Source organism: Triticum aestivum, chromosome 7B (assembly GCF_018294505.1).
Source record: "Triticum aestivum cultivar Chinese Spring chromosome 7B, IWGSC CS RefSeq v2.1, whole genome shotgun sequence".
In the NCBI taxonomy this organism is placed as follows: Eukaryota; Viridiplantae; Streptophyta; class Magnoliopsida; order Poales; family Poaceae; genus Triticum; species Triticum aestivum.
Window position 1 is genome coordinate 326,245,068 of NC_057813.1, and position 17,803 is coordinate 326,262,870.

At 45.7% G+C, this 17,803-nt stretch overlaps 2 protein-coding genes across 2 annotated transcripts; both read left to right on the forward strand.

Moving 5' to 3' along the window:
* The first annotated feature begins 776 nt into the window (after positions 1-776).
* LOC123157940 (proline-rich receptor-like protein kinase PERK2) lies at positions 777-4,637 on the forward strand. Its single transcript, XM_044576118.1, has 3 exons — positions 777-1,275; positions 2,600-2,674; positions 4,341-4,637. The coding sequence occupies exons 1-3, from the start codon at positions 777-779 to the stop codon at positions 4,436-4,438; spliced, it is 672 nt and encodes a 223-aa protein (XP_044432053.1). The 3' UTR covers positions 4,439-4,637.
* Positions 4,638-5,744: 1,107 nt separating this feature from the next.
* On the forward strand, positions 5,745-17,081 carry LOC123157941 (uncharacterized). The gene is made up of 4 exons (XM_044576119.1): positions 5,745-5,768; positions 13,476-13,725; positions 15,050-15,124; positions 16,791-17,081. The coding sequence occupies exons 1-4, from the start codon at positions 5,745-5,747 to the stop codon at positions 16,886-16,888; spliced, it is 447 nt and encodes a 148-aa protein (XP_044432054.1). The 3' UTR covers positions 16,889-17,081.
* Positions 17,082-17,803: the final 722 nt, after the last annotated feature.

A 17,803-nucleotide genomic window follows, 5' to 3' on the forward strand; every position in this document is an offset into this window, starting at 1 on the left:
CTTAAGGACGGTTCCAGTGACACAACCCACCATGTACTCCAACATGGCCTCTCACCGCTACCTTTACCAAATTGTGTTCACGCACTTAACTCTCAGCATCAGAACATAGCATTGCAGTCCAATTCATTCCCAATCAATCAGACCTGACACGCTCTAAGCAATAGCAAGCATGGCATGGTAGGAACACAACATGGCTTCAATCAAATCCTACACATGCTAGTGGTTTCAACTATTTACTTTGGCAATGACAGGTCATGCAGAGGAATGGGTTCAACTACTGCAGCATAAAGTAGCAATTGAATCGTTGTTGTCTGTAACACCCCGAGATTCATGCCACAGTAATCTCCCACTAATCATGCCATGTCATCATGACTACCTTGCTAGTTGCCACTTGTTCAAAACATCAAGTCCAAAATTCAAATTTATCAAACATGCAAACTAAAATGTTCAAAGTGTGGCAAATATTCCATAACTAATTATGGTGGTGACCCCACACTTTTGTAAAGTATTAAAATGCCCTTTTGTGAATATAAAGTGGGTTTAACAATTAATTAAATGCCTTTTCTAATTTATAAAATATTGAACTATTTTATTTGAGCCAAACTTTTTCTGCCATCTAAGGACATTGTCTAGTATTTATATGACATGATTCACTTTTTACAAAAATTGTTTGGTGGGTCAACTAAATGCAAAACAGGAGCTCAAAAACAAACAACCACGAAATTGAAAAACAAAGGTAAAAAAAGCAAAAGGAAACAGCCCACCCCCTTGTCCCCATGGGCCTTAGCCCACCCAGCCGGCCCAACGTCTCAGCCAGCCCACCTACCCCATCGGTCGCCTTCGCCTACTGTTCTCCTGGCGCGACCGCTAGAGGGACACGTACCTGTCGGACCAGCTCGCCGGCGCCGCCCCGAGGGGATAAGGGCGCCGTCCCCTCGACGCCTCGAGCCCTCCCGTCCACTCACCGCTCCCCACTTGCGCCCCCTCGCTCTCTCTCTTGCCCACGCACTCGTCACCTCCTCCAGATCCATCGCCGAGCGCGGTCGTTGCCGCTCGCCTCACTCTGCCATGGCCAGCAGGCACATCTCGCCTCGCCGTTGCGTCCACAAAGACCGCCGTCGTCCGCTGCGTCTACTACGGAGACGAAACGATCTGGAACCCCTTCCATCGTCGAGCCGGCCCTCTGCTTCCACCTCCGGCCACCGAAGGCCGCCGCCGTCGTTCTGCTGCACCGAGCCTCCCCTGAGCCCGCTCATGCACATCTGCAGGTCCGCGGTGAGCAACAACATCGATCCCCTTTCTTCCCTGTCGTTTCCCGTGCCTGTAGACCTCGTTGCCGTCATGGTCGAACCTGCAACCGCCGACGAGCTCACCGTCGTGGCCTCAGCCGCGGTCGCGTGCGCACAAGCTCACCGTCGAGCTCTTGCGATTCCCAAGGAGCCCGACCTGTCACGCACGCAGCCCCATGAACCCCCCTTGCCCCCTGCGCTTGACCTCACCGAGCTCCAGCTTCGGCCGCCCCGGCCCTATTCTGCGCGCTCACGCGTACGCCATGCAGCGCCGCGCCCGCCGCCCAGCTCGTATGCATACAGTTGCTGCTCTAGTGAATGTACTGCTGCTGCTGAATGTGACTGTAGCTATATGGCTAGCTTTAGGAATTTTACACTGACTAACCTCCTAGACAGCCTCTAAACTGCTGTTAATTAACTGTTGACAAGACTAAAATAAATATAGGTAGAAAGTACAGTTGACAAACTTCATTTTACCCCACTGGACCAAATCCATTTGATGTGCGGTTTAAATGCTATGAAAATCACAAATTGCTACCTTTGGTCAATAGAGAACATAATTAACACCTAGCATAGTGTGCTGCGTGTCGTGTGTGGTCTGTGCGTGTGTGCACAACCAGCCTCACGGCTGTGCCACCAGGCCGGCCCTTGTTTAGTTTAGTTGGTAATACTTTAGTGCTCAATTAGTATAACAACAAATGACAAGTGGTCCCCTCTGTTTATTAGCTTTAGTTAGTTGTTCTAAAAAGGCTAAGTCTATGATAAATGGGCCCCGCTGTTAATTAAGCAAGGTTTCCTAAAACTACTAAACTTAGAGTCAATGACATGCGGACCCACTTCTACTATTCATCGGTTGACTAGTCTCTGTTGACCTGGTCAACTGGGCCCTCTGGCCCCATCTGTCAGCCACATATGCACAATGTTGGGTACACTTCTGTGTACCCGTAGCATTTACTGTATATTTTCAAAAAAGTAATAATTTCAAAAATCATTTAAAACTTTGAAATTCAATTTAAGATAATCCGTAAATCGGATGAAAAAGTTTTATACATGAAAGTTGCTCAGAACGACGAGACGAATCCGAGTACACTCTCCGTTCATCTGTCATGTGCCCCTATCATAGAGAACATGCAACTTTCCCCCTCCGTTTCATCTGTCCGAAAAATGCAAACTTCGGGGAAACATTCCCGGATGTTATCCCCCTTCGCCGGTAACGTGTAGCACCATGTTAGAACACGTCTAGCTATGCCTGTTGTCCTGTTATACACTTGCTTGCTATGTATTCACTGTTCCCCCCTTCTCTTCGGTAGACCCCGTGGCGGCTGCCGATGCCGCTGTAATCGACTACGTCACCGACGACCCCTCCATCTTGTCTGAGCAACCAGGCAAGCCCCCCCTTTGATCATCCCGATATCGCCCATTCCTTTCTCTCATGCTTGCATTAGATTTTGCTACTGTTATTGTATGCTCCTATTCTGATGCATAGCCTGCTTTTGTATCTGTTATTGTGCCTTACCTGCTTATCCTAAACTGCTTAGTATAGGTTGGTTAATGATCCATCAGTGACCCCCACCTTGTCCTTGTTGCCCCTGCTTCATCATTGAAGACCCGATCAACGGGATTGAAGACCAGGCCCCGGCACCGCACATCACTTTCCCCTTAGTTGCTCGACACTGCTAGGTTACTATCGAGTGCCGAGGGTGAGACCTTTACATCACTTCTGATGTTAACCCTGTAGTGTAGCTATTCGGTCGTGGTCATCGAGGGTGATTCCACCTTAACCACTTCCGATATGACTCTGTCGTGCAACCCCTCAAGTGTGAACCTCGGGGGTGATTCCTCTTACGTTCACCTTGATGATTACATTGAGTGGAATTCACCGGGGATGATTCCTCGGGTTTTCCCCTTGATGTTTAAACACACAGTTACTATGGTTACTATGACTTTACACTGAACCATGTTCCTAAAGACGGGTCGACCCTGAGGGGTGCCCGCGCGAGCATAATTGCGAGTGATGAGGAGTCGGGTTGACCTAGAAGGTGCCCGTGAGATAATTACGAGGCGTGGCCGGGCATTCTTAGCCCTTGCCGCAAGTCCTCGTGACGGGGCAACGGGGTCACATCTTTCGTGAGTCTTTGCTTGTTACCGCGCGTTCCCAATCCACTACGATTTGGATATTTGATCCGAGGGGCCTCTGGCCTGATAGCACTAACCATCATGTGGGCATAGTATGGGCGTTCTGCGTCGTGTACATCAACCGAAGCTTAATAGAAGTCAGCGACGGAGCGGCGCGCGCCGGGTTGGACTGGTAAGCTCCTGCCTTTTTAGGGAGGTAGCTAGGTTTGCTCACCGGCCGCCCACGCAACGTGTAGGAGTTTCCGGGGCGATGGCCCATGACCCCTGGGGGCATAGGTTTAGTCCGGCGTGCTTGACCTCTCTATTAAGCCTAGGTCGGGTTGTGGCGTATTGTTTGGCCGAGGCCGGGCATGACCCAGGAAAGTGTGTCCGGCCGGAGTCAATCGAGCGTGGTGGGTAAGTTGGTGCACCCCTGCAGGGAAGAACTAATCTATGCATAGCCTGTCCTACGGTAACGGACACTTGGAGTTGTATCCCGATCGATACAACTAGAACTGGACACTCATGATGAGAAATGGATTGAGATGAGAAATGGATTGAGATGAGAAATGGATGGTGATGAGAATTGGATTGTGATGATAATTGGATAGTACGGCTCTGGGATTTCTTTCTCGCAGGGAGTCGAGAAAGGATCTCTGGCCGAGGTTGATAACACTACTACTACTTTACTTTATGCTACTCTACTCCCTCCTGTTTGCTGCAAGATGATGGTTTCCAGAAGATGCTAGTCTTCGATAGGACTAGGCCCTCTCTCTATTCTGGCATTTCTGCAGCCCAGTCCACTTATACAACCTTTCTTTGATAATGTTGCATATGTACTGTAGATCCTTGCTTGCGAGTACTTTGGATGAGTACTCATGGTTGCTTTGCTACCCCTTTTCCCCTTTCTTTCTTCTTCCTGGTTGTTGCAACCAGATGGTGGAGTCCAGGAGCCAGATGCCACCTTTGACGACTGCTACTACACCGAGGGCGTCTACTACCACATGACGGAGACCGCCGATGACCAGGAGTAGTTAGGAGGCTCCCAGGCAGGAGGCCTTGCCTTTTCGATCATAGATGCTTTTGTGCTAGCCTTCTTAAGGCAAACTTGTCTAACTTACGTCTGCACTCAGATATTGTTGCTTTCGCTGACTCTTGTGTTTTCGAGCTTATGTATTCGAGCCCTCGAGGCCCCTGGCTTGTAATATAAAGCTTGTATTTTTTTAATTTGTGTCTAGAGTTGTGTTGTGATATCTTCCCGTGAGTCCTTGATCTTGACCGTACAGATTTGCGTGCATGATTAGTGTACGATTGAATCGAGGGCGTCACAAGTTGGTATCAGAGCCAACTGCCTGTAGGTAGCCCCCCTTTCCAACTCCTTGGCCGAAGTTGAGTCTAGTCACTGAAAAACTTTTACTAACATTGGCTGTGTGGCTTACGGGCCCACGTCGCCATCGGGTGGTATTAGGATCATTTATTCCTTTTCCTTACTCTGGGATTCCGATCTCTCGTCTATTCGGGTTAAACATTTTACTAACTCTGACATTAGGTTCTCGTACCCACTTCCTCCCGGAGAGCCCCGACATTACCGCTGATCGCTTGCTTCGCCAGAAGTTTCTGCAGATACTCCTTAATGTTTTTCGAGACCCTTTGCCCACTGCCTTGCAGTTCCTGACCATAGATAATCCCCGTGAATGACATCCTTGCCGCTTGTACCTTCATACCCAGTTACTCCTATTATTACAAGATGTACTCTTCGGTGTTTCGAGAATCCTTTGTGCCTTCTGCCTTGCGGTTTCTTTTTGCACTACGGATAATTCGCCGAACCCGTTCATCCCCAGTTGTTCACATGATTTCCAAAATACTTGGAAATACTATGTGATCTTCCGAAAAATCCTCTGCAGCCTATTGCTCTTGATTTTCCTTGCCTGCTTGCATTAGGATTAATTCCATATGTCTAGCAATATTCTTTAAAATTCTTTGTGGCTCTCATTCTAATCCTATGGATTCAACGTGTGAGCAAATACTCGCAATCATCAATTAATCCTTGGAAATTTTCTTTCCGGCTTCGACATCGCTCCGGTTATGAGCTGGTTCTTGCCCAATCAAGACTTGATCGGGGCCATATTTAAGTCTATTCAACTTACTCACCTTTTGATCAGAGCCTCTGCTTCTGATCCTTCGACTTGAAATCATAACTCCTTTGTACTCAAGCATCGAATTATTCAGATGTTTCTATAACCCGATGTCTTTGCATTCTTTCTTCTTCTGGGTGAGTATCGATACTCACATCAGATCTTTTATGGACCACCATATCCTTGGTTGGATTATTATCCGACAATGTCCTTCATATTCATTAAAATTGTGAGTTTTGCCTTGACACATAATGCCTTTGGTAAATTCTATCATCTGCTTTTGTCAACCATGCTCTGCTTTCGAGCTGGTATATTTTAATCCTGAAGTTAGTGGTATATGTTCCTAAGATACCCCTACGGGTTGAACCTATGCCTTCACTAATCCATGTGAACTCGAAAGAGATGTGAGTCATACTCTTCTGGTGCTTCACCAGGTAAATCTTTCGCACTACAATTTCTTCGAAAACGAGGAGTGAATGAAAGGTTATGCATTGAAGAAGTGGGAGTCGACCTTGAACTTTGTGTTCATGCCCATGGACACGAGGTAGATCTTATCATGGAAGCTTCTCTTAAAATTAATTATCTCCTTGGTATAAGTTCATCTTATTTCTGGGTTTTGGTCCTTTGTAACCGTGGACCCGACCATGATTAGTCTCCCTTGATTCCATTTCTCAGGCAAGTTAAAGCACTTGTCTTTCGCAGGTTAATGTATCTCCGCAACCTCTATTTTGATCTTCCTTCGGGTATTACCCTTCGGTATCTCGAGAATATCAAAGAACTGTGTTGCTTCCTATTAGTCTCCATCTAGTATTGCTACTCACCGATTTCATTTTCCCCCAGGATCTGAGTTTTTAATCACTCAAGGACACCGGTAAGTGAATCGGTTGGATCGATTCCGCACTCCGATTCTATAACTAAGTAATTTTCATTGCTTCCGAGTTTAATAATCCTTCAAGTCATTCCTAGCCTGGTCGGCTATGTCAATATCGTGCCAAATTTTAACTGTGCTACCTGGTTCTTCTTCCCGGAGCACAATTTTGACGATGAGCTAAGCCTACATCGACTTTCCTCGTCATATCATTTTGTCTTGAATAGCAAGCTTAATTTTGAGTTTGTGTCATACCCGTGGTTCCAATAACCTTTCGCTTCATCATTCCTTTGACTTGATGTCATCGCCGATCGATTACATCTTCATTAAATCTCTCGACAAATGTTTCGTGATCATCATCAACATTCTGAGCTCTTCCAGGATATGAATCGAATTCATGATGAGAAATACAATCCTTGCCCCTCGATGATTTAAGTTATCATCGACAACATTCTTGCCTTCCCAACACAAACTTGTTCACATAATTTTGGTAATACACCCTTTTTGACATGTTGATGGATTGTTGCTGAGCCCGTCGGCCACACCCTCATCTTTTCTTTGCTGAAATTGTATGACTTATTTTCTAAGTTGTTTCCGATGGATCCTTTGTGTATCTGAAGTCCGACCTTTCCCTGATGACCATGTCAACACTATCCCGGAACATGTGTGTGGTACTCCGATCATCAACAAGAACATTGGGAGTGCAATGCTAACTATTCTTGATCAATTATCCAATCACCATTGTATGTGTAAACCTCATAAATTCCTTGCCCCTTTGTCTAAACGGTTTAATACTTGGAGTCCAATCATGCTCTGCCTTTCTTTGGGAAAGTTATACTCTAATACTTGGGTATAAACATTTTTCCTTTCCATTGGTCTGATTATCATAATAATCACATATTCCTTTCCATTGTTTTGTTTAACCTATCTTGTGATCCATATGTTCTAAGCAGTAATAGTTCCCGGCTTATGTAAACACCTCGATGTACAATTGGTTAGTAAGACCTTGTTATTATTGCTGTTGACATTCCGGTAACCACCGATGGACGAGAACTTCGCCTATTGGTCCGCCTCGTTTAATCGAGCAGGAAAATGGTTCTCTTCGTCCCTCGCCCTTGGTACCAACGTTGTTGGCGACATAACTGACAGACTATCCCCTGACATGCCTTTCCCTCATGACCGTGCAAGATGTCACCACCCTTCCTCCATTTAACCCACATGGTGGGCCCATAACCCACAGTTCCACTGGATCGAAACCTGACTCTCCTGTACATCCTTAATTCCGAAGTATCCTTTGCTCTTAACCTTGTGTGTTATCATGAGCCACCCTCTGAGAGTTGATCTATTCCCAATGCTCTGAGCCCCCCTTCTCATACTCTGTTCAGGTATCGATCGTTTGTACATTCACATGAAACTTCCTATTGTACCTTCATACTTTGCTCTTGATGTTTTCTTAAGTTTCAACTCGAGAGATACTTCTGCCACATTCCCTTAATTGTTCACGAGATGATTAACCCTATAAAGATTAGTCCTCCTGAAGTTACCCATCACTTCCCCACTTAAATCTCGGGACGAGATTTCTTGTAGTGGAGGAGATTTGTAACACCCCGAGATTCATGCCACAGTAATCTCCCACTAATCATGCCATGTCATCATGACTACCTTGCTAGTTGCCACTTGTTCAAAACATCAAGTCCAAAATTCAAATTTATCAAACATGCAAACTAAAATGTTCAAAGTGTGGCAAATATTCCATAACTAATTATGGTGGTGACCCCACACTTTTGTAAAGTATTAAAATGCCCTTTTGTGAATATAAAGTGGGTTTAACAATTAATTAAATGCCTTTTCTAATTTATAAAATATTGAACTATTTTATTTGAGCCAAACTTTTTCTGCCATCTAAGGACATTGTCTAGTATTTATATGACATGATTCACTTTTTACAAAAATTGTTTGGTGGGTCAACTAAATGCAAAACAGGAGCTCAAAAACAAACAGCCACGAAATTGAAAAACAAAGGTAAAAAAAAGCAAAAGGAAACAGCCCACCCCCTTGTCCCCATGGGCCTTAGCCCACCCAGCCGGCCCAACGTCTCAGCCAGCCCACCTACCCCATCGGTCGCCTTCGCCTACTGTTCTCCTGGCGCGACCGCTACAGGGACACGTCCCTGTCGGACCAGCTCGACGGCGCCGCCCCGAGGGGATAAGGGCGCCGTCCCCTCGACGCCTCGAGCCCTCCCGTCCACTCACCGCTCCCCACTTGCGCCCCCTCGCTCTCTCTCTTGCCCACGCTGATAGAGGTGGGGGTGTCCCGATCTTTCGATGAGATGATAACTATCGATTTGGTGGAGACGACTTTGACGATCCGACTATAAACGTGCACGACGTTGCGCCTTAGCAATCGCTAAACCAATCTTCTGAGGTTACTAACGATGCCGGAAGCACGGTCAGCCTGACCACGAAGGTCTATTCCTGCAAGCAATCGAAGAACGAGCAAGAATATGATAAAGCAATCTGAATATTGCAAATATATATGAGGTATTGATAATGGTGGGGATCCGTAAGCGGTCTTGGTCTGGTCGTTGGACACAAACGAAGTACACGAAGTTGCGTTGGCTAACTTTTAACTAAACAAATCCCAAGGAAAAGCTACTAGATGGATCTACTTATATAGGAGCAAGGGGTGGCGGCCAAGGAGGTGGGAGGACGTCCCAAGGCAGCCTAAAACTAAATCTAGGTCGTAGAAGGCCAATGGGCCCAAGTGGAGGTGATGTAACACCTTTGGACTTGTAGTTTGACTCGGATTCTGCTGCAGCATCAGATTGTTTCGTCCACAACTCAACGCTCCGGACGAATTTCAAGGTGATTCCAATTGGGTTGGAAAGTGCACGAAATCTAGTTTCCAACAAAAAAAGAATCACCCAATTCGGAGTCCGTTTGAAAAACTTGTGTGCGTTTTGAGTCAGGTATGTCTGTGCAGTCCGAATCTGAATCCAGAACGTGAGAGACTTGGACTCTATCTTCTCTTGGGCCAAAAGTGACGTGAGAGAACTTTTTGGACAGCAAATAAACATCTCTTTCTTCCTTATCTTCATATGTGGATTGTACAAATGTCCCATACACCTGCAATTAGACAAAACACAAAAGTGTGTGAAGTATTTTTGTTCTGGATAACATAAATAGATTATTGAATAGTTTGCACTAGAAATCACCTGACAAATATGCATATATGCAATATTTTTGGTCATATCCAAGGTAGTCATGTCCTCATCATCCTCCCCTTCTTGAAAATAAAGCCGTCCTCGGCGTTGCTTAATATGAAATGTGGCTAACAAAAGAGACAAGGTGTACATGTTGTATATGTATATGTCATCCATTTTTACTTCCCTTGATTTTTGCATATATGACACATGAATAGATGAGTAACTTGCATAGTTTATAAAATCTAAAGCCAAAAAATTAGCACAAGAAGTAGAAGGCATGAAAATATTGCAACTCAGTTTGCACATATAGGTGAAGCTCTTATTCATTTCAAAAGATTGACAATGTTCATCATTAAACCATCCCAACATTGGTGAATAAGCCTTACTTGCATCAAATTTACATGCTACAACATGCTTAAATAAGCAAACATGCAATAAGTCATTCAACACAGAATCATCACCAAGATTAGAGGTCATATCAAAATGATTAAACATTGGTTCTTTTGCATCAATAGTTAATTCAATGGGTGCACTCAAAATTGTTGGTATTTCAGTTGTTTGATCACATGGCAAAGTCAAATTATCAACATAGTCCTCTGAAATAGGTGGTGTGATCAAAGTAGTGGGTAGCTCATCAGATGGTGCATTCAAATTGACAAGGCATTCATCATTCTCATGTAGAGATGGAAGATCAGTACCTTTGTCATTACCTCTTATGATCAACTCAGATGATGTAGCCACTCTCGGGGGCGATGTGTCACATGGTGGAGATGATGTAGTCCTGACAACAACGGATGTGGTTGTCATAGTATGCCTAGTAGTTGAAGGAACAATCATATCAACTCTTGGAATGTGCACCGTGCGCTTGTTCTCCTCGTGGCCAACACGTCGTTTTATTTCCTGTTCAGCTTTGCAAGCAAGATGAAACAAATGGTCCATAGGATAACACTCTTCATGAATTAGTATTTCTTGAATATCACGGTTTAATCCTCCCCAAAATCTATCCATAAAATCATCTTCACTTTCTTCTAAAGAGGAATGCAACAAGGTAGTTTGTAAATCATCATAATATTTTGTTACAGTTTCACTACCTTGTTTTAAGTGTTGCAACTTCTTAATCATGTCACGAGTATAATAAGCAGGGACGAAAGTATGTCGCATGGCAAGTTTCAAATCATCCCAAGTAGTAGGTATATAATCAGGGTGTAACCGACAATATTCACTCCACCAAACCAAAGCATAACCAGTGAAAGAACCAACCGCAACCTTAACCTTTTTATGTTCATCGAAATTATGGGAAGCAAATATATTTTTTATGTCGAACTCCCATTCAATATATAAAGCAGGTTTAAAATGACCATTAAATGGTGGTATAGATACATTAACCTGATCATGTGCATTTGGATGTTTGTGCACCTCTCGTGACGGTTGTGGTATTTGCAAAGGTGGTGGCACGTCTCCCGCGATCGACGAAGCCCATGAATTGACTCTGGATCCTGTCATGATTAGTAGAACAAGAAACAAAATCCAAAAATAATGTTCGTATAACTACTAGGATGTGGTGGTAAAACGCTCACAGTAAAGCAAATATCAATGTCTTACAAGTTCTTACCATGCAGCAGGCGGTGATCGGCAACCTGCGGTGTCAAGTAACTCCGAATATTGAGTAAAGCGATTGCCAGGGGAGCGTACGTATACACGGTGTAGAAATATGTGGAGCTGTGTTGGCTATATATGGTAGCAAAAGATTAGCAATAATCAATTCAGAGATGCAATGTTGAATAAACGCTCAACGACGGTACTGTGCTGGTCCTAGGCTAGACCGGACTAGAGACGCGAGCCTAGAACACTAATAAGGTCACAGCGTAGCACAACTAGAATCAATCAAGGATACTAAGTAGCTCTCGACAGCAAGATATAAGTGAAGATCACAACGGTAGTGAAGGTAATGATGAAAAACAACTGCCAAGCAGGATATACAACAACTCTCTCCAACTTTCCTCTTGAAAAGTTTGAGCCAATTTTCTGATAAATTCTTTCAAAGAATGCTACTAACTCAAGCTTTCCAATGCAACAAGAATCACTCAATTCCGAGTTGATATGAGGAGTTAAAGAATTCTAAAACTGGCCTGAAAAATTGGAACAAGCTGTGTTCACGAACTTCGGAGGGCAAAAAGACCTATTTAGAAGCCGATTTTGAGGTGTCAAATATTGAACAAGCTTCTGCAACTATTTAGATGCGGCTCGTCGCTAGCTTCAATTTGAGTACTCACGGAGCCAAAACGGACTTCGTATGAGGAAGATACACCTGTTTTACTGAACAGTGCGCAAAACAGATTCCAATCCGAATTCAGGTACGAGATTGATTCTAGATAGATCCAATTTTTTTTTCTTCTCTCTTTTTTTTTCTCACTCTTTTTTTTCTTTTTTTCTCTATCTTTTTTTTTCTCCCTCTTTCCAAGACAAACTAGATAAGATGCAGATTGGATCAGGCGAAGATGTGAATGACCTCAACTATGATTATGACAATGAACAGTGCATAGCACGTGGTGGAAATTAATAGATGGGATGGTGGACAGCGGAAGGGATAATGATGCAGCGGCGGCGTGACTAATGTGAACAGAACTCGAAACTCTAAAGGAACTAGACACTAAGACCAGCAACTGACACGACAATGCAACCGATAATTCAACTATGCAAGCAATGAATAGAAAATTGCAAAGGCTCAGACTGGCTTGGATAAAGGATGAACAGATCTAACTTTTTTTTGTGGCTTTTTCTTGGACAATAGGTAAGAAAAAAATCTAATCTAGGAAAAACTGGAAATTCTCACCGAGCAACCTGAAAACTGATACCACTTGATAGAGGCGGGGGTGTCCCGATCTTTCGATGAGATGATAACTATCGATTTGGTGGAGACGACTTTGACGATCCGACTACAAACGTGCACGACGTTGCGCCTTAGCAATCGCTAAACCAATCTTCTGAGGTTACTGACGATGCCGGAAGCACGGTCAGCCTGACCACGAAGGTCTATTCCTGCAAGCAATCGAAGAACAAGCAAGAATATGATAAAGCAATCTGAATATTGCAAATATATATGAGGTATTGATAATGGTGGGGATCCGTAAGCGGTCTTGGTCTGGTCGTTGGACACAAACGAAGTACACGAAGTTGCGTTGGCTAACTTTTAACTAAACAAATCCCAAGGAAAAGCTACTAGATGGATCTACTTATATAGGAGCAAGGGGTGGCGGCCAAGGAGGTGGGAGGACGTCCCAAGGCAGCCTAAAACTAAATCTAGGTCGTACAAGGCCAATGGGCCCAAGTGGAGGTGATGTAACACCTTTGGACTTGTAGTTTGACTCGGATTCTGCTGCAGCATCAGATTGTTTCGTCCACAACTCAACGCTCCGGACGAATTTCAAGGTGATTCCAATTGGGTTGGAAAGTGCACGAAATCTAGTTTCAAACAAAAAAAGAATCACCCAATTCGGAGTCCGTATGAAAAACTTGTGTGCGTTTTGAGTCAGATATGTCTGTGCAGTCCGAATCTGAATCCAGAACGTGAGAGACTTGGACTCTATCTTCTCTTGGGCCAAAAGTGACGTGAGAGAACTTTTTGGACAGCAAATAAACATCTCTTTCTTCCTTATCTTCATATGTGGATTGTACAAATGTCCCATACACCTGCAATTAGACAAAACACAAAAGTGTGTGAAGTATTTTTGTTCTGGATAACATAAATAGATTATTGAATAGTTTGCACTAGAAATCACCTGACAAATATGCATATATGCAATATTTTTGGTCATATCCAAGGTAGTCATGTCCTCATCACACGCACTCGTCACCTCCTCCAGATCCATCGCCGAGCGCGGTCGTTGCCACTCGCCTCACTCTGCCATGGCCAGCAGGCACATCTCGCCTCGCCGTTGCGTCCACAAAGACCGCCGTCGTCCGCTGCGTCTACTACGGAGACGAAACGATCTGGAACCCCTTCCATCGTCGAGACGGCCCTCTGCTTCCACCTCCGGCCACCGAAGGCCGCCGCCGTCGTTCTGCTGCACCGAGCCTCCCCCGAGCCCGCTCATGCACATCTGCAGGTCCACGGTGAGCAACAACGTCGATCCCCTTTCTTCCCTGTCATTTCCCGTGCCTGTAGACCTCGTTGCCATCATGGTCGAACCTGCAACCGCCGACGAGCTCGCCGTCGTGGCCTCAGCCGCGGTCGCGTGCGCACGAGCTCACCGTCGAGCTCTTGCGATTCCCAAGGGGCCCGACCTATCACGCACGCAGCCCCATGAACCCCCCTTGCCCCCTGCGCTCGACCTCACCGAGCTCCAGCTTCGGCCGCCCCGGCCCTGTTCTGCGCGCTCACGCGTACGCCGTGCAGCGCCGCGCCCGCCGCCCAGCTCGTGTGTATACAGTTGCTGCTCTACTGAATGTACTGCTGCTGCTGAATGTGACTGTAGCTATATGGCTAGCTTTACGAATTTTACACTGACTAACCTCCTAGACAGCCTCTAAACTGCTGTTAATTAACTATTGACAAGACTAAAATAAATATAGGTAGAAAGTACAGTTGACAAACTTCATTTTACCCCACTGGACCAAATCCATTTGATGTGCGGTTTAAATGCTATGAAAATCACAAATTGCTACCTTTGGTCAATAGAGAACATAATTAACACCTAGCATAGTGTGCTACGTGTCGTGTGTGGTCTGTGCGTGTGTGCACAACCAGCCTCACGGCTGTGCCACCAGGCCGGCCCTTGTTTAGTTTAGTTGGTAATACTTTAGTGCTCAATTAGTATAACAACAAATGACAAGTGGTCCCCTCTGTTTATTAGCTTTAGTTAGTTGTTCTAAAAAGGCTAAGTCTATGATAAATGGGCCCCGCTGTTAATTAAGCAAGGTTTCCTAAAACTACTAAACTTAGAGTCAATGACATGCGGACCCATTTCTACTATTCATCGGTTGACTAGTCTCTGTTGACCTGGTCAACTGGGCCCTCTGGCCCCATCTGTCAGCCACATATGCACAATGTTGGGTACACTTCTGTGTACCCGTAGCATTTACTGTATATTTTCAAAAAAAAAATAATTTTAAAAATCATTTAAAACTTTGAAATTCAATTTAAGATAATCCGTAAATCGGATGAAAAAGTTTTATACATGAAAGTTGCTCAGAACGACGAGACGAATCCGAGTACACTCTCCGTTCATCTGTCACGTGCCCCTATCATAGAGAACATGCAACTTTCCCCCTCCGTTTCATCTGTCTGAAAAATGCAAACTTCGGGGAAACATTCCCGGATGTTATCCCCCTTCGCCGGTAACGTGTAGCACCACGTTAGAACACGTCTAGCTATGCCTGTTGTCCTGTTATACACTTGCTTGCTATGTATTTACTGTTCCCCCCTTCTCTTCGGTAGACCCCGTGGCGGCTGCCGATGCCGCTGTAATCGACTACGTCACCGACGACCCCTCCATCTTGTCTGAGCAACCAGGCAAGCCCCCCCTTTGATCATCCCGATATCGCCCATTCCTTTCTCTCATGCTTGCATTAGATTTTGCTACTGTTATTGTATGCTCCTATTCTGATGCATAGCCTGCTTTTGTATCTGTTATTGTGCCTTACCTGCTTATCCTAAACTGCTTAGTATAGGTTGGTTAATGATCCATCAGTGACCCCCACCTTGTCCTTGTTGCCCCTGCTTCATCATTGAAGACCCGATCGACGGGATTGAAGACCAGGCCCCGGCACCGCACATCACTTTCCCCTTAGTTGCTCGACACTGCTGGGTTACTATCGAGTGCCGAGGGTGAGACCTTTACATCACTTCTGATGTTAACCCTGTAGTGTAGCTATTCGGTTGTGGTCATCGAGGGTGATTCCACCTTAACCACCTCCGATATGACTCTGTCGTGCAACCCCTCAAGTGTGAACCTCGGGGGTGATTCCTCTTACGTTCACCTTGATGATTACATTGAGTGGAATTCACCGGGGGTGATTCCTCGGGTTTTCCCCTTGATGTTTAAACACACAGTTACTATGGTTACTATGACTTTACACTGAACCATGTTCCTAAAGACGGGTCGACCCTGAGGGGTGCCCGCGCGAGCATAATTGCGAGTGATGAGGAGTCGGGTTGACCTGGAAGGTGCCCGTGAGATAATTACGAGGCGTGGCCGGGCATTCTTAGCCCTTGCCGCAAGTCCTCGAGACGGGTCAACCGGGTCACATCTTTCGTGAGTCTCTGCTTGTTACCGCGCGTTCCCAATCCACTACGATTTGGATATTTGATCCGAGGGGCCTCTAGCCTGATAGCACTAACCATCACGTGGGCATAGTATGGGCGTTCTGCGTCGTGTACATCAGCCGAAGCTTAATAGACGTCAGCGACGGAGCGGCGCGCGCCGGGTTGGACTGGTAAGCTCCTGCCTTTTTAGGGAGGTAGCTAGGTTTGCTCACCGGCCGCCCACGCAACGTGTAGGAGTTTCCGGGGCGATGGCCCATGACCCCTGGGGGCATAGGTTTAGTCCGGCGTGCTTGACCTCTCTATTAAGCCTAGGTCGGGTTGCGGCGTATTGTTTGGCCGAGGCCGGGCATGACCCAGGAAAGTGTGTCCGGCCGGAGTCAATCGAGCGTGGTGGGTAAGTTGGTGCACCCCTGCAGGGAAGAACTAATCTATGCATAGCCTGTCCTACGGTAACGGACACTTGGAGTTGTATCCCGATCGATACAACTAGAACTGGATACTCATGATGAGAAATGGATTGAGATGAGAAATGGATTGAGATGAGAAATGGATGGTGATGAGAATTGGATTGTGATGATAATTGGATAGTACGACTCTGGGATTTCTTTCTCGCAGGGAGTCGAGAAAGGATCTCTGGCCGAGGTTGATAACACTACTACTACTTTACTTTATGCTACTCTACTCCCTCCTGTTTGCTGCAAGATGATGGTTTCCAGAAGATGCTAGTCTTCGATAGGACTAGGCCCTCTCTCTATTCTGGCATTTCTGCAGCCCAGTCCACTTATACAACCTTTCTTTGATAATGTTGCATATGTAGTGTAGATCCTTGCTTGCGAGTACTTTGGATGAGTACTCATGGTTGCTTTGCTACCCCTTTTCCCCTTTCTTTCTTCTTCCTGGTTGTTGCAACCAGATGGTGGAGTCCAGGAGCCAGATGCCACCTTTGACGACTACTACTACACCGAGGGCGTCTACTACCACATGACGGAGACCGCCGATGACCAGGAGTAGTTAGGAGGCTCCCAAGCAGGAGGCCTTGCCTTTTCGATCATAGATGCTTTTGTGCTAGCCTTCTTAAGGCAAACTTGTCTAACTTATGTCTGTACTCAGATATTGTTGCTTTCGCTGACTCTTGTGTTTTCGAGCTTATGTATTCGAGCCCTCGAGGCCCCTGGCTTGTAATATAAAGCTTGTATTTTTTTAATTTGTGTCTAGAGTTGTGTTGTGATATCTTCCCGTGAGTCCTTGATCTTGACCGTACAGATTTGCGTGCATGATTAGTGTACGATTGAATCGAGGGCGTCACATTGTCCTAAAGCAATAATAGAGAGCAGGAGCGAGAGAGTAGGATTGTATCGGCATGAACAAGGGGGTTTGCTTTCCTGGTAGATCAACAGGGGCGCTTGTCGGTGTCAAAACCGGCGGATCTCGGGTAGGGGGTCCCGAACTGTGCGTCTAGGCGGATGGTAACAGGAGACAAGGGACATGATGTTTTTACCCGGGTTCGGGCCCTCTCGATCAAGGTAAAACCCTACTCCTGCTTGATTAATATTGATGATATGGGTAGTACAAGAGTAGATCTACCACGAGATCGGAGTGGCTAAACCCTAGAATCTAGCCTATGGTATGATTGTTGTTCGTCCTACGGACTAAAACTCTCCGGTTTATATAGACACCGGAGAGGGCTAGGGTTACACAGAGTCGGTTACAATGGGAGGAGATCTTCATATCGTATCGCCAAGCTTGCCTTCCATGCCAAGGAAAGTCCCATCCGGACACGGGGCGGAGTCTTCAATCTTGTATCTTCGTAGTCCAGGAGTTCAGCCGAAGGTCATAGTCCGGCCATCCGGACACCCCCTAATCCAGGACTCCCTCAGTAGCCCCCGAACCAGGCTTCAATGACGACGAGTCCGGCGCGCAAGTTGT

Excerpts from the sequence above, each read along its gene's own strand:
- LOC123157940 (XM_044576118.1), top strand. The coding sequence starts at position 777 with ATGGGCCTTAGCCCACCCAGCCGGCCCAACGTCTCAGCCAGCCCACCT. Across the intron at positions 1,276-2,599 it reads TGCACATCTGCAGGTCCGCG|ACCCCGTGGCGGCTGCCGAT; the intron begins GTGAGCAACAAC and ends TCTCTTCGGTAG. Across the intron at positions 2,675-4,340 it reads CATCTTGTCTGAGCAACCAG|ATGGTGGAGTCCAGGAGCCA; the intron begins GCAAGCCCCCCC and ends TGTTGCAACCAG.
- LOC123157941 (XM_044576119.1), top strand. The coding sequence starts at position 5,745 with ATGTCCTTCATATTCATTAAAATT. Across the intron at positions 13,726-15,049 it reads TGCACATCTGCAGGTCCACG|ACCCCGTGGCGGCTGCCGAT; the intron begins GTGAGCAACAAC and ends TCTCTTCGGTAG. Across the intron at positions 15,125-16,790 it reads CATCTTGTCTGAGCAACCAG|ATGGTGGAGTCCAGGAGCCA; the intron begins GCAAGCCCCCCC and ends TGTTGCAACCAG.